Source organism: Eleutherodactylus coqui, chromosome 1 (genome assembly GCF_035609145.1).
Source record: "Eleutherodactylus coqui strain aEleCoq1 chromosome 1, aEleCoq1.hap1, whole genome shotgun sequence".
NCBI lineage: Eukaryota > Metazoa > Chordata > Amphibia > Anura > Eleutherodactylidae > Eleutherodactylus > Eleutherodactylus coqui.
The window spans coordinates 235,030,446-235,046,720 of record NC_089837.1 but is presented as its reverse complement, the minus strand read 5'-3'; the positions used below and the strand labels follow the sequence as shown (position 1 = coordinate 235,046,720).

At 43.5% G+C, this 16,275-nt stretch overlaps 1 protein-coding gene across 4 annotated transcripts in view; it reads right to left on the bottom strand.

Annotated features, from left to right (window-relative positions):
- LOC136611531 (uncharacterized protein MCAP_0864-like) overlaps positions 1-16,275 on the bottom strand; it is an 88,734-nt gene that overhangs the window by 14,942 nt on the left and 57,517 nt on the right. For all 4 annotated transcript variants that reach the window (XM_066591222.1, XM_066591214.1, XM_066591232.1 and 1 more), the window contains one exon: positions 15,504-15,671. In XM_066591222.1, coding sequence (XP_066447319.1) covers positions 15,504-15,671 — 168 coding nt within the window. The remainder of the gene's footprint in view (positions 1-15,503; positions 15,672-16,275) is intronic.

The following is a 16,275-nucleotide window of genomic DNA, read 5'->3' as shown; positions in this document are numbered from 1 at the left end:
TACACCGCCCATGTTGGAGTTGGTATTCCACTATAGCTCTACGCTGCTCATAGAGCCTGGCCAACATGTGGAGCGTAGAGTTCCACTGTGTGGGCACGTCGCACAGCAGTCGGTGCACTGGCAGATTAAACCGATGTTGCAGGGTGGCAGCGTCCGTCTTGGACTTGCGGAAATGTGCGCTGAGCCGGCGCACCTTTCTGAGCAGGTCTGACAAGCGTGGGGAGCTTTTCAGAAAGCGCTGAACCACCAAATTAAAAACGTGGGCCAGGCATGGCACATGCGTGAGGCTGCCGAGCTGCCGAGCCGCCACCAGGTTACAGCCGTTGTCACACACGACCATGCCCGGTTGGAGGCTCAGCGGTGAAAGCCAGCGGTCGGTCTGCTCTGTCAGACCCTGCAGCAGTTCGTGGGCCGTGTGCCTCTTCTCTCCTAAGCTGAGTAGTTTCAGCACGGCCTGCTGACGCTTGGCCACCGCTGTGCTGCCACGCTGCGCGACGCCGACTGCTGGCGACGTGCTGCTGCTGACACATCTTGATTGCGAGACAGAGGTTGCGTAGGAGGAGGAGGAGGAGGAGGGTGGTTTAGTGGAGGAAGCATACACCGCCGCAGATACCAGTACCGAGCTGGGGCCCCCAATTCTGGGGGTGGGTAGGACGTGAGTGGTCCCAGGCTTTGACTCGGTCCCAGCCTCCACTAAATTCACCCAATGTGCCGTCAGGGAGATATAGTGGCCCTGCCCGCCTCTGCTTGTCCACGTGCGGTTGTTAAATGGACCTTGGCAGTAACCGCATTGGTGAGGGCGCGTACAATGTTGCAGGAGACGTGGTCGTGCAGGGCTGGGACGGCACATCGGGAAAAGTAGTGGCGACTGGGAACCGAGTAGCGCGGGGCCGCCGCCGCCATCATGTTTTTGAAAGCCTCCGTTTCCACAAGCCTATACGGCAGCATCTCCAGGCTGATCAATTTGGCTATGTGCACGTTTAACGCTTGAGCGTGCGGGTGCGTGGCTGTGTACTTGCGCTTGCGCTCAAACACTTGCGCTAGCGACGGCTGGACGGTTCGCTGAGAGACATTGCTGGTTGGGGCCGAGGACAGCGGAGGTGAGGGTGTGGGTGCAGGCCGGGAGACGGTAGTGCCTGTGTCCTGAGAGGGGTGTTGGATCTCAGTGGCAGGTTGGGGCACAGGGGGAGAGGCAGCGGAGAAAACCGGAGGCGGTGAACGGCCTTCGTCCCACCTTGTGGGGTGCTTGGCCATGATATGTCTGCGCATGCTGGTGGTGGTGGCTCCACGGCTGATCTTGGCGGGACAAACCCTGCACACCACAGTTCGTCGGTCGTCTGCACTCTCAGTGAAAAACTGCCACACCTTTGAGCACCTCGGCCTCTGCAGGGTGGCATGGCGCGAGGGGGCGCTTTGGGAAACAGTTGGTGGATTTGGTCTGGCCCTGCCTCTACCCCTGGCCACCGCACTGCCTCTTCCAACCTGCCCTGCTGCTGCAATTGCCTCCCCCTCTGAAGACTTGTCCTCAGTAGGCTTAGCAAACCAGGTGGGGTCAGTCACCTCATCGTCCTGCTGCTCTTCCTCCAAATCCTCTGTGCGCTCCTCCCTCGGACTTACTGCAATTACTACTACCTGAGTGATAGACAACTGTGTCTCATCGTCGTCGTCCTCCTCACCCACTGAAAGCTCTTGGGACAGTTGCCGGAAGTCCCCAGCCTCATCCCCCGGACCCCGGGAACTTTCCAAAGGTTGGGCATCGGTCACGACAAACTCCTCCAGTGGGAGAGGATTCGGAACCATTGCTGCCCATTCTGGGCAGGGGCTCGAGAACAGTTCCTGGGAGTCTGCCTGCTCCTCAGAATGTGTCATTGTAATGGAGTGAGGAGGCTGGGAGGAAGAAGGAGCAGCAGCCAGAGGATTCAGAGTTGCAGCAGTGGACGGCGTAGAACTCTGGGTGGTCGATAGATTGCTGGATGCACTTTCTGCCATCCACGACAGGACCTGCTCACACTGCTCATTTTCTAATAAAGGTCTACCGCGTGGACCCATTATTTGTGAGATTAATCTGGGGATGCCAGAAACGTGCCTCTCTCCTAATCCCGCAGCAGTTGGCTGCGATACACCTGGATCAGGAGCTCAGCCTGTGCCCACACCCTGACTTGGGCCTCCGCGTCCTCGCCCGTGTCCACGTCCTCTAGGCCTACCCCTACCCCTCAGCATGGTGTATTACCAGTAGTGCAGAAACAGAACGCTGTAATTAAATGTGCCGCTTATTGGCCTGTGGTTGGAGGCTGACTTCGCTTACGGAACGCACAGCAGAGCCAGGAAAGAATTTTGCGCAAGCCTGTAGTGAGACGTAGGTGCGTATGACTGAGCTAGTGGAATTCACAGCGCAGAAGCAGTCAAGTGTCCAAAGGCCACTAGTAGGCCTTAAGTATTTTGCTTCTATTTTTTTAAAGGCTGAGCTGAGACAGCAGATATTGTAGGCAGCGTATATATGTATACTGTTTCCCTCTGGACGGGATGACGGCGGTGATGTAACGGGCAACGAAGAGCCAGGGAACAATTTTGCGCAAGCCTGCTGTAACACTTAGCTGTGTATTAATTAGGACTACTACTCCCAGCAGACACGCAGTACACTGAAGACGGTCACAGGCAGCCCAAATATAGTATTTTCCCCAAATTTGTTTGAAAAAGCCCACTGCCTATATAGACAGTATATCTCTTTCACCTTTCCCACTGTCCCTGCCTCACCAGTACTGGCCCTATACTATGTAAAATTACAGCAGACTGTTTCCCTCTGGACGGGATAACGGCGGTGATGTAACGGGCAACGCAGAGCCAGGAAACAATTTTGCGCAAGCCTGCTGTAACACTTAGCTGCGTAATAATTAGGACTACTACCCCCAGCAGAGACGCAGTACACTCAAGACGGTCACAGGCAGCCCAAAGATAGTATTTTTCCCAAATTTGTTTGAAAAAGCCCACTGCCTATATAGACAGTATATCTCTTTCACCTTTCCCACTGTCCCTGCCTCACCAGTACTGGCCCTATACTATGTACAATGACTGCAGACTGAGGACGCAATGCTCTGCACGCCCGATATACAAAAAAAAAAAAGTGCAACACTGCTAAAAGCAGCCTCCACAGTACTGCACGTGGTCAGATGTGGCCCTAAGAAGGACCGTTGGGGTTCTTGAAGCCTAATATTACACCCAACACTCTCCCTATAGCAGCAGCAGCATCAGCAGCACTTTCCCTGATCTATGTCAGAATGCATCTGCGGCGAGCCGCGGGAGGGGCCGATTTATATACTCGGGTGACACCTGATCTCCCCAGCCACTCACTGCAGGGGGGTGGTATAGGGCTGGAACATCACAGGAGGAAGTTGTAATGCCTTCCCTGTCTTTCTATTGGCCAGAAAAGCGCACAAATGTCTCAGAGATGAAAGTGAAAGTAACTTGAACATCGCATGGTGCTCGTCTCGAGTAACGAGCATCTCGAACACCCTAATACTCGAACGAGCATCAAGCTCGGACGAGTACGTTCACTCGTCTCTGGTAATAACCCAAATAGGATGGAAACAAAAACAAAATTGGACTCTAGGAACCTTGGATGCTGCAAAAGCCTTCAACTGTATAATGTATAATGATATAACTTTGTTGTATATGTCACAATAAAATTGTGAGGGAGCTGTGGGTACCTATCCTGAACAGTTGGCCTCCTCAGAATTGGAATGCCATGTAGAGACCCCCCCAGCATCATTGTGCAGGACTGAAGTAGTCTGAAATTGCTGCCACGATTACCTCCATATCACAGAGGCATTATACATCCTAAATGGCACACTACCAAGCAGAATCATCCCTGTCACTTTGAGCTGTGCTGCATGCTGTGATCTTTTATGGAACCATTAGCTTGTTTGTGGCTCTCACCAGACAAGACCATCTTCAATAAATTCTTTAGACTGTTAGGCTGCCTTCACACGGGCGAGAAAATTGCGCAAGATTTGTGCATTGCAGTATGCACAAATCTCACACAAATATGAACCCCATTCTTTTGAATAGAGTCATACACCTAAGCGATATTTTCCTGCATAGCACCACAATGTGATGCAGGCAACAAGTTGCAGCATGTTCTAGCTTTCTGCAAGCTCTCGCATCGCAGCACCTATTGTTTGTCAATGGGGTCGGCGACAGCAGCATCACGTGCGATGCAAGGTCTTCCCATTGAAAACAATGAAAGAAACTCAGCGACCCTTGCCGCAGGTGACAGCGCTGGAGGATCCCTACATCCCCAAAGTGATGCGAGGCTGTTTTGACATAAAAATACCTCACATTCACAGGGAATTCACATGGTGGGGAGAGCGATATGGGGCCGTGATTATAATGGCTCATTCACACGGGCGTATTGTGACTGTGTTTTATGCAGGAGTATTTCCCTGCATTACATGCGTGAATGGAGGCAATAAGAGTGAACTTTCATTCTTCCATTCACACCTGCATCGAAACTGTGAGTGGACACTGCGTATTATATGCAGGAGAAATAAATCGCAGCATGCTCTATTCTTCCACGTAACAAACGCAGCCCTTGAAGAGCTACGTATGAGACTCTGTCAATGTGCAGGCAATCTTGTATGGGCATGTCCATGATGTCATAATCCTGATTGTTCCCAGCAAGAGAAACCACATAATCAGCGATATCATAATCCAGGGCATTGCCAATCGCAACCTGTACGCAGCTAATCGTAGTCTCTGCTGGCTGAGCGTATGGTCTGCAATGCGTTGTACGCAAACGCTCGTGTGAATGAGCCCTAAGGCAAAGAAACTGTGCCCATATCTGCTTTGCGACTATCCCACACCTGCAGAGCCATGCTACACATCACACAACACCCAGCCATTTTACAACCTAGCATCCTCCATCTACCTCATTGTAGCCAATTAGAAAAAACTGAGCCTCTGACATTAATACAGTACATAGCAATGATTAAAGCATAGACTAGACTCAAAATCAACGCCATCCACAAGTTATGCTCCAAGCAAAACATCTAGAACATGAAAAGTGGCAGATTACACAATCTCTAATTAATGTCAGTTTTATATCTTGGCAGAGAATCTGTTTTCCCCAAACTTTAATGAGTTTGTCAAATGCATACAGTGTATGTGACAATGCGGTAATTCATGAGCCCTACGCGCAAAAAGAGTCTTAAGAACAAATTATTTCTTTGCTATTTAACATGTGGATTGCCAAGGATGACGTGATAGGTCCACCAAACATGAAAATGATTTAGGAGAATTTTTACGGTCACATTTACTATATGTAATACATTTCTATAGCAATTCCCCCTCCATTTCTCAGCACCTCCTCCATAACTGCACTGTCACAATGGGGCTTCTTGGTGGTCAATCATGATAAACACAAAACTCTCCAATCTTTTGCTAAATTTACTGTCTAATAGTTAGATGGTGCAAACCTAGAGTAGACGGTCTTTGAGTCCCATTTTTTTGCAGTGACTGATGCTGGATGATAACTCTGGTGTATCTTTGGATTGTCTAGTCTAACTTTATACCCCCTGTTAGTTGTCTTAGTTTATGGCAAAAATTCTGCCAAAATTTAGGCGCTACTTACAGTGTATAATGTTGCATTTAGGCCTCCTTCATACGGGCGACACGGCATTGTATCGCTGTACCATGCGATATCGCTGCGTCTTCTTGCGGCAATACCACGATTTTGTAGCGCTACAAAGACGCATGTGACAGTACAAAGTCGTGTGACTTTGTAGCATCAAATGCAAGGATTTTTTTGGGGGAGGGGGCTTCAAATATAAGCCCTACCCCCAAAATAGGCTGTAGCTGAAGAAAAAAAAGTATACATCACTTCTCCTGCACTGTCTGGGGCGCCGCCACAGCTTCTCCTCAGGTCCCAGCACTGCTTCTCTCCTTTATCTTCTGGCCGGGGATTGAAAAATCCCTGGCTCCTAGAAGCGCTGGCTGTGATTGGCTGATGCTTAGCCAATCATAGCCAGTGCTCGATGAATGGCTGTGATTGGTTCATGAAGAAGAGAAGCAGTACCAGGACCAGGGGAGAATCTGCAGCGGCAGAGAGCGCTTCTAAGATGATGTACGTGTTTTTTAAATTTTTCTTCTGCAGCTAGGGCATAGATTATAGCTTTGACAGTAGGGTTTGCTACTGTCAAAGTTGCATCTCAACGCATGAAAATCGCGTTTTTCTGCAATGCGATACAACAGGCAGGAAGACTCCATGCGCTGCGGAATAAGTTGGCGCTATACAAATAAAGATTATTATTATTATTATTATAACATAGGCTACAAAACCTCGAGTGTTGCGGGCATATCACCGGAACCGTGAGGTTTTTGTGTCGGGTTGCTGCATGATACAAAGTGGAAGGAACCCATAGGAAAGCATGGGCTTCTCATACATGCAATTTGTAGCATTGTAGCTTTGCCGCTCGTGTGAAGGAGGCCTCAAGCCACACTTCCTTCACTATGAAGCCATGTTCCTTTCTTGGACGTGGAAAAAAAAAGTATCTTAAAATGTCAAACCCATGATAAATGTACTACTGAGCATGTAAAACTATTTTCTGCACAATTTTTGCCAGAAATCTAGCAAATTTTCTCTAGCAATTCTGTCCCCTTGTATTACATACCCCAGCTGTTGCACAGACCTTAAAGGGGAACTTTATGACAATCTTTGACTGATTCCCATTAAACCAGGCTTTTAGTATGTAAAAACAATAAAACCCCAAGGTATACCAGTGGTATATAATAAAGGGTCCATGTTTATTTGATGGGAATCCTCCATCAAACCTGCCTTTTTATCTGCATCTAACTGAAACTGTTGTAGGACCTGAGATTCGTAGACACTACAGCTTCAGTACAGCCATATCAAGACGTTTCACAGTGATCTCACAGTTTAGTAGTTCATTGGCTCTGTGTGTAGCAATTGGAAGCAACTGACACCTTGACTAGGATAGTTTTTGGACCTTTTTGGGAAGTTGATTAAAGGGGTTGTCCAGGATTAAAAAAAAAAAAAAAAAAAAACCATGGCTGCTTTCTTACAAAAACAGCACCACATCTGTCCACAGGCTGGTGTGATATTGACGTTCAGCTCTATTCACTTCAATAGGGCTGTGCTGCAATACCAAATCCATCCCATGGAAAGTATACCTCTGCTTATGGAAGAAAGCAGCCATGTTTTATAAATCCTAGATAGTCCCTTTAAGAGACTTCTCTGCGCTTTTGGCTGCACCCTCTTAGCAGGTTCCAAGGCTCTCTCTGGACTACAGGTTGACTCAGCCTCCACAGACTTCTCATATTTGCTTGCATGTCCACCACAGCGGCAACTATCTTGTGTGCCACATTTCGCCTGCAGCTGTACAACGTGCTGGCATCACCCTGTGGAGCCACACATGCCCTACTATTTGTCCAACAGACTTACATTATGCAAACCTTAGAATGACTTCAATGTTGGCTATACAAAATATTATATGCTCATGTCATATAACATGATGGGCTTGGATTGTCTGCTGCCGTACTAGTCTCACGAAGAAATGGTGGAGTCAGTACTCCTGAGGGTGAATATCCAATGGTTGCCGACTACCTTCACAAATATTAGATTGTCAGTGGAACTATTGACAGCAATTTATGGCCAGCTCCACTTATAGTCCTTCACAGGAATAAATAGGAACAAATGTAAAAACTGACTGAATCACAAGTTTAGGTAAAAAAGTATAACAAATAAAGCAGACTACATGAGCAAGGACACAAGTCACTACAGACTAGTACAAAAACAATCTTGGAAAGGAAGCCAAGAAAAGAGAAGATAACAAACCAAACCTAATCTGGGGCAAGGTTATAGTAAAGCAGCGTTAGTAGAAATGGAAAACGTTAATCTACCTGAGCTAATTATCAGCTAGTAACAATCCAATGGAAAAGTGCTGATAAAGCGCAAAAGCTACAGCAGAAACAAACCCATTCACATGTTTCACAGCCGCAGTACTTACCTACACTATGGCCAGATGGTCCATAGCTGCTTTCCATTATGAAAGAACAACAAATATACAAAACACTTCTTATTAGTTCCACTTTGACTCCTTAGGGCTAATGTCTACGGAGCATTTTTCCACATCAAGCGTGTGTGACACGCGCACCTGATACGCAGTGAATGAAAGCAATGAAAGTCAATGGACCTTCATTCTTCCATGCACACCGGCATGTGGACACAATGTTTACAGACGGCAAAGAAATAAATTGCAGCATGCTCCATTTCCCTGTGTATGATACAGAGCCCTCCTTTGTGCCCCGTGTTGAAACACTGCCCCTACGCAGGCATTGCTATAGGGCAGCATCTCGAAACACATCCCTGCTCTATACAGAGTGGGGTATTAAAAGAATAAAAGAAAAAAATCACACTGCACATGTCCATGGCGTTAGATTCCCGGACATGCACAGTGCATACCCGGCCAATACGCGGTCTCTGCTGGCTCCCTGCTGGCAGAGCAAAAGGGCTCTGTATGTGTAAAACGGAGCAGGAGACCTGCGCTATTTTTGTTTACGCTCGTGGACATGACCCCTTAACCCTTTGAAGATACAATCATTTTTTTGTTTGTAGCTTTCCGCTTTCAAAAAAATCATAACTTTTTAATTTTTTTGTAGACATAGCTGTATGAGGGATGAGTTGAATTTTTGAATGGTGCTATATAACAAAATGAAGCATGCTTAAAAATTTTAAAAGTGGGGTGAAATGTAAAAATGCTATTTTTTGGTAGGTATGCTTTTTACTGAGTGCATAGTGATGTAAAAATGACATGTAAATTCTAATCTGTGGGTCAGTACGATTACGGCGATACAAAATTTATATAACTATTTCGTCGTACTACTTGTAAAAACTATAATTTTAAAAGGAAACAATTACTTTCTCATTCTATCTAATACCTTTTTATTTTTCCGTTGATGGGACTATGTGGCGTTTTTTTTTTTTTGCAGGGTGAACTTTAGTTTCTATTGGTGCCATTTTGGGGTACATACAACCCTTTGATCGCCTTCTATTGAATTTTTTTCTTGGAGTTTTATTGTGTATTTTTTTCTAATGGAATTTACAGTGCGGATCAAATAATGCATTATTTTGATAGTCTGAACTTTTGGGGCTCGAGCACATGGGCGTTTTAACGGGTGTTTTTTCACACGTAAAAAAAATTGCACTATATAGAATCAATGCTTTTCAATGGCAGCCGTCACATGTGCGAATTTTACATGCGGAAAAACGTCTGTGGTGAAAATTATAGGACACGTTTTTCAGATCGCAGGTAACTGTGGCATCTGTATTTTTTGATTGTTTCCCCTTGTGCTCAATGGGGCCGGCTGCAGCAGCGTCGACCCCATTGAGAATATGCAGTGAAGTTCGCAAACCTCTGGCACAGCTGTGGCAGATGAGTGCTATGCTCTCCCATTGAATTCAATGGAGCCGGCGCTACAGCCGTCTCCACTGAAAGGAAAGGGCTGTCGGCAAATACTGCAGTGATTTTCGGGGAAGGGCTTTAAATATAGGTCCTTACCTAAAAATCACCCCCTAAAATGTGTAAAAAATAAAAAAAAATATATATACTCACCTCTCTGCAGCTGCCAGGACTCAGGCACTTCTAGCCAGGTCTTCTCCTGAACTGCTTTGGGGGATTTGAAATCCCCACCTGCTGAAAGGGCTGCCTCTGATTGGCTGAGCACTGTGACCAATTAGAGGCAGCTCTCAGCTATTGAATGACAGCTAATCAAAGGAAGCAAGCATTGACCAATAAGGGACAAGGATGAGGGGAGGCTACCAATAAGAAGCAGTGTTATACTTTCCATAAATGGGGTATTCCGGAGACTGGGCAAAATTAAAAAATAAAATCTCCAACGTTTCCACTTATTTCCATTATTCCAAATATTCATTTAATGATCAAAATAAACTCCAGTGCCTTTTTTTGTGCCATCGTTGCCTTCCTGTCAGCTTCAGATTTCCACATTATTCATTAAAATGGGTGCCAGGGAGTGTAAAAACGACATCTCCCACAATGCCCCATTGCAGGTTACTGACATTCACAACTGTACAAACTGCATCATCATTACATAATGTGAAGGCACTGAGCAGCCTGACCAGTAATACAGCGGAGCGTAGAGGACATAACCACTGGGTGCCAATGGAGAACTAAGCAGAGGGGAGACCACAGGGCAAGACATATCTCTGCAGCTTCGTAAAAAAACATTCTAATATTATTTTATTCAATAATATGTAAATCTTGAGAATGTGCAGTGCACCCTCGGACTGACCCATGTGCAGTTAGAATAGCCCTATGGTGGGGCAAACACTCTACTGCACAGGAACTCCTTCCTGATCTGACTTTCGGGAGATCAGCTTCTTCAATCGGCGCTGCTACCACAGAATCCCTGTGATGACCGAGGTCTAAACTAACTGTGCAAGATGTAAAAGACGTCGTCCACGTCAATCAACGGCAGGGACAACAGGAGTTGCTGGCATCCTCTAGGGGGCAGGAATGCTCTGGGAAACACACTAGACTGCATAGGAATAGGAATTTATAAAAGTTTATTTCACAAGGTCTGAAGATGTAATGAGCAATATAATATTCACAAAATACCCCTCTCCTAAAACTCTATAACGCTGCAGATATGGCACAGCTATACCCTCCCACTTTTTTAATGATTTACTAATTTGGACATTCTGTTACCACATGTCTCTGGCTCGTACTGGTTGAGCGTGTTTGACCTTTAGTCTTCTTCAGGTAAGTCTTGGTATCTTGTATCTGTATTTTCAGTTTACATTTAATAGAACAGCAGAGAATATGACTCATCAGTCAGGAGTAATATAGCCGCATCCAGCTACGCAAATTAATTTAAAAATCAAAGACTTCATTCATTGACGTCATAGCTAAACTGACTGCAGAGTTAAAAGATTTTTCATTCATGAAAAGTAATAAAAAGTGCTGCTTTTTTAATTAGGTTTCAGAAATGTTGACGACATGCTACACACAGATACATAAAATTACAAAGAGATGAAGATTATTTAATTCCACAGTTACAAGTTACATATCGCTCCACAACCTCATGCAGTAGAACAAATAGCACTTAGATTTAGATTTAATTAATTTTCTCATGTCAGAAAAAAAGTCCTTTTGCCCCCTAGTGGAAGGAAGTTTAATTGCAAAATAATACTGAGATTTACTTTACAGTTGCCAGACAAATTGAACTGGTGTTGGTTTGTCTAAATATTCCCCCTGAATGAAAGACTATGTACACTTTCACAACTATTTTTTGGTCACTATAACTCTGCAATGAAAAACGATGCAACTTTTTAATTGGTTTGATGTACTACCATTTTGTTTCCACAGCTCCTATGCAGACCTGTACTTCTCTATGACAGCAGACTATAAACAAAGTCTGTGGAGTGGGATCTGCAGTCCTACTCCCTCCCATCTGTGCCCTGCCTCTTGCTAAAATACATTTGGTAGATTAGCAAGATGTTGGGGACAGATGGAACGGGGTAGGACTGCGGGATCAAGAACAAGAAAATAGGAAAAAGTAAAAAACGGCACTCTTTTTCAAATACTGTATCTTAAAATAATCAAATATATTGAAAATAACAAGTCCAAGTCTCCTGGCATTTGGGATGTCACTGTAGAGGGCTTATTCACACGAGCGATATTCTCATGTGAGTTTTGTGCAACGCAATGTGCAAAAAACTTGCGTGAATATGAAATCCATTCTTTTGAATGCATTTATTCATATGAGTGATTTTCTTCGCAGCATCGCTGCAAGGAATGGAACCTTAAAAGACTTTGCATAGCACTCCCATGTTCCATCTTCCTTATTTGCATACTACGACAGAAGCATGATAAATTGGAGGGGGTTGTAAATTATATAGAGACAGTTAATTTTGTTGGAAAGAAGCTCTTTTTGACTCTGCTTATTCTGTGGGGCATTTTGGATATTTTGTACTAAAAAGTGGCCAACCACTTTGCAGCGACCCTTTAATAAATAAATAATGTAACTAGCTCCATAGTTTAGAACGGACCACAATTTGTAACCTGAGCTTTCTTCTCCAGTAATAGTTAATTCTCTTACATTATATTTGATATTAGAATGACATTTACACCTCTTAATGCCACACTTAACAGAACTGTAGATAGATGTTAACCCCTTAGTGACAGCCCTATCGTAAAACTACGTCCTGCTGTTGCAGGACGTGTATGGAGGGAGGTAGCGCCGCTAGCTCCCTCCATACAGCGCGGGCATCAGCTGTTTATTACAGCTGACACCCGTTCGGCCGATCGCGGCTATTAACCCTTTAAATGCCGCTGTCAATTCTGACAGCGGCGTTTAAATCCCCCGAACGCTGTTCGGGGGTCCCGCATGCCCCCCCCCCCCCGCGGTGAGATCGGGGGAGCCGTGCAGGTGTCATGGCAGCCGGGGGCCTAATGAATGGCCCCAGGGCTGCCTTAGCAGACTGCCTATCAAGCCATCCACACAGGGTGGCTTGAAAGACTGCCTGTAAAAAAGCAGTATGACGTAATGCTATAGCATTACGTCATACTGCAGGAGCGATCAAAGCATCGCATGTTAAAGTCCCCCAGGGGGACTTCAAAGTAATGTAAAAAAAATAATCAATAAAGTTTTTTTAATTGTTTAAAAAAAAAAAGTTATAAAAGTTTAAATCACCCCCCTTTTGCCATATCCATTATTAAAAAATCTAAATCATAAAATAAAAATATGTATTTGATATCGCCGCGTCCGTAAAAGTCTGATCTATCAAATTAGTGCATTATTTTTCCCACACGGTGAACGTCGTCTGAAAAAAAAAATAAAGAACGCCAGAAATACTTTTTTAGTTACCCTGTCTCCCAGAAAAAACGCAATAAAAAGCGATCAAAAAGTCGTATGTATTCCATATTGATATTATCGGAAACTACAGGACATCCCGCAAAAATGAGCCCTTGCTCAACTACATCGACGGAAAAATAAAAAAGTTATCGCGCGCACAAAATGACCGCAGAAAACAATTGAAAAAAATTAAATATCTTAAAAAAAAATAATAAAAGTACTACAGCAAAAAAAATACTATACAAGTTTGGTATCGTAGCAATCGTACTGACCCATAGAATAAAAATATCAGGTCGTTTTTGTTGCAATTTGTGTGCTGTAGAAACAGGACGCACTGAAAGATGGTGGAATGTCTTTTTTTTCCATTTCTCTCCGCTAAGAATTTTTAAAAAGTTTTTCAGTAAATTATATGGTACAATTAATAGTGCCATTGAAAAATACAACTCATCCCGCAAAAAACAAGCCCACATACAGTGACGTCGATGGATAAATTAAGGAGCTATGATTTTTTAAAAGGGAGTAGGAAAAAACAAAAATGGAAAAAAGCAAAAAAGCTCCGTCACTAAGGGGTTAAATAGACTATAGTTACACATTTTATAAATTTCATTTCTATTTTTAATTTTAGGCCAGAAAGATACTAATACGTTTTATAATAAGTTTCCTTTTTGGAAAATCCTCCTTGCTTTTGTAGGTATTGGATCTGTATTGAGAATATTCCATAAAATTGATTAGTCGAAAATAATTATCTGGAATAATAAATTTAATAGCCTTGGAATCAAAATCTTGTTGCTAAAGTACAGTTTTTTAGGTATTAAAAAACATACAAATAGTAAAAGTTTAAAAAGCCCCCATTTCCCAGTATTTGCATCAAAAATTACACCAATAAAATTGACATAATTCGTATTGCTGCATCTATAAAAATCTGCATTGTTAAAATATCACATTTGTTTTGAACAGTGAAGGCTGTTTGAAAAAAAATGCACAATGCAAGAATTTTGGTCACCCAGTCTCCAAGAAAAACTTGAAAAAGCAATCAAAAAGGTCCATGTACCCCAAAATGGTACCAATAGAAACTACAGCTCACCCTGCAAAAGTTGTGAGTCTCCGACTATGGCAACAAAGGAAATTATGCTTTTTTAACCAGATCGTTCAGTACAATATAAAAAAAAACTGTAAAATGTTGGTATTGCTGTAATTATACTGACCCATAAAACAAAGTAGAAAACTTTGAGAAAACATGTTAATACATACCATTCTAGCATAAGCAATAGCAATATATAACATACTGGGTTGAGGTATTTGTCAAATTTCACTAGTATGATTCATCCCTCATGCAAATAAGTCCAACAGAAAAAAATAAGTTATGGTTCTTTTAGCATATTACGTAAAAAGGAAATGTATGCGATTTATAAAATAGATACCCTGGTAACAAAGAGCTTCAATGAATCACTTGAACAAGTATTATTATTCTGTTCCTCTCCTTTTCTTTCCCCTTCTTTTATGCATCCTCTTTCCTCTATCCTTTAACCAAAGAAAATAAGATATTGTCCTATATTAATTTTTGCCCTAAAAGAGGCACAGTTTCTTATTTTCAGGGGGTGTCTAAATACTCACGTCGCAGGCGGAGTCCTGGTCCCACTCGATGCTCTGCAGGCACGCCAGCAGTCTTCAGGGTCCTCCTCAGTGCTGAAAGAGCATCGGCTTCCTGGTAACGTGGGTAACTTCCTCCTCCTCTTGCTTCCTCCTCCTCCTCTCCACCGCTGCTGCATCCTCCTCCACGCTGACAGAGCATATCTTCCTGGAATTCCCCGCCTCCAGTAAGCTAATGCTCTGATTGGTTAATCCAGCGCCACGTCAGCCAATGAATCACAGTCAATCACAGCCATTCATTGAGTTGTTAATATTATGTTGGTTCTTACAGTGAATTATAATCATCAATCATACTCCGCATGTAAGAACGTTAGTACTCAATGGAATTCAAAACTGAGATAGGACGCTGTCTGTACCCAAATAAAACCACAACATGAATGATCAGCTATGGATAAAAATATAGACAGATTGCTTTTTTTTTTCTTTTAACAGCAAGAAAAAATTTTAACGAGCAATCAGCAGTAACGGAGCAATTATATATTATTCGCTTGGCATATATTTACAATGAACCAAAATTGGGTAGTTTGGATCATTCATTCAAACATAACCGCGCCTCTAGTCAACCCTTCTGCCAATGCTTCCAGCAAATCGTTCCAAGCACTCTTTACACAAAAGCATTTGCAGTAGATTAACAGTTTTTAGGTCTGCATGAATGATCCAATGAGCGATAATGTAATCGTGCCGTGTTACTCTACCACCCTTTCTTTCAGATTCTGCATCATTTAAACAGTTTGCAGATATCTAGCTCCTACTGAGAAATGGCTGATAATAGTTTCACTCTGTTGTCACCAAACTATTCCTAGAGGTTCAGTCTGCTCTTCATTATATGGATGCAGACATTTACTGACCAACTACAGCCCACTTGCTGCTTCCATGTATAGAGGATGCCCTAGTACCATGCAATGTCATAAATGACTGAATATAAGGTTACAAAATATTCATTGACTTCTATTTGAATTTTTTACCTGGGATTGCAAGGATGATATATGGTCAACTAGTAATGTCTTGTCACGCCTTAATTCTGTGTTAATTTGCTCTTCTTTGACTAATATGGCTTGCATCTCTGCAATCTGGCTGCTTAGAGTAGTGGCTCTTAAATCTTCTACACCATTTCCACTAAGAAGAAGGTCAATCTATTAAAAGAAAATAAAGTATATTAATACCAACTTATACTGTATAGTATACTGCGTACATGCTCAGACGCTATGACTGTGATACTGTGCACATGCCTACAGTGGCTTTCCCAAATCATGTTTTTACCAGGATACAATCCTTTTCCCACAGTAGGTGCTTACCTATGCACAGGATAAGCTTGAGGCACCACCCCTGGGACCCCTGCTGATTACCAAAATGGGCATTTCTGATACCCCTGTTCATCTTCACTGCACAATGGTAGTGAGGCGCAGTTTGAATAGAGTGGTGGTCACGCATGCGCCATGCAGCTCCGGTTAATACGTATGAGGCTGATGGAAACAATCAAGTACTGCACTCCAATAGGTCTGGCATAAAGGTATATAATCATGTATAAATAGTGTATGAATGTAACTACACTTCTAACGCCTGTCTTGTATTGTATACATAGGAAACCACAGCAATAGTATTATTTGAGGAAACAGAAAAGCACTGTAACGGTTCGTAACTAGAGCTGAGCGAGCACCAAAATGCTCGGGTGCTCGTTACTCGGGACGAAATTTTCGTGATGCTCGAGGGTTCGTTTCGAGTAACGAACCCCATTGA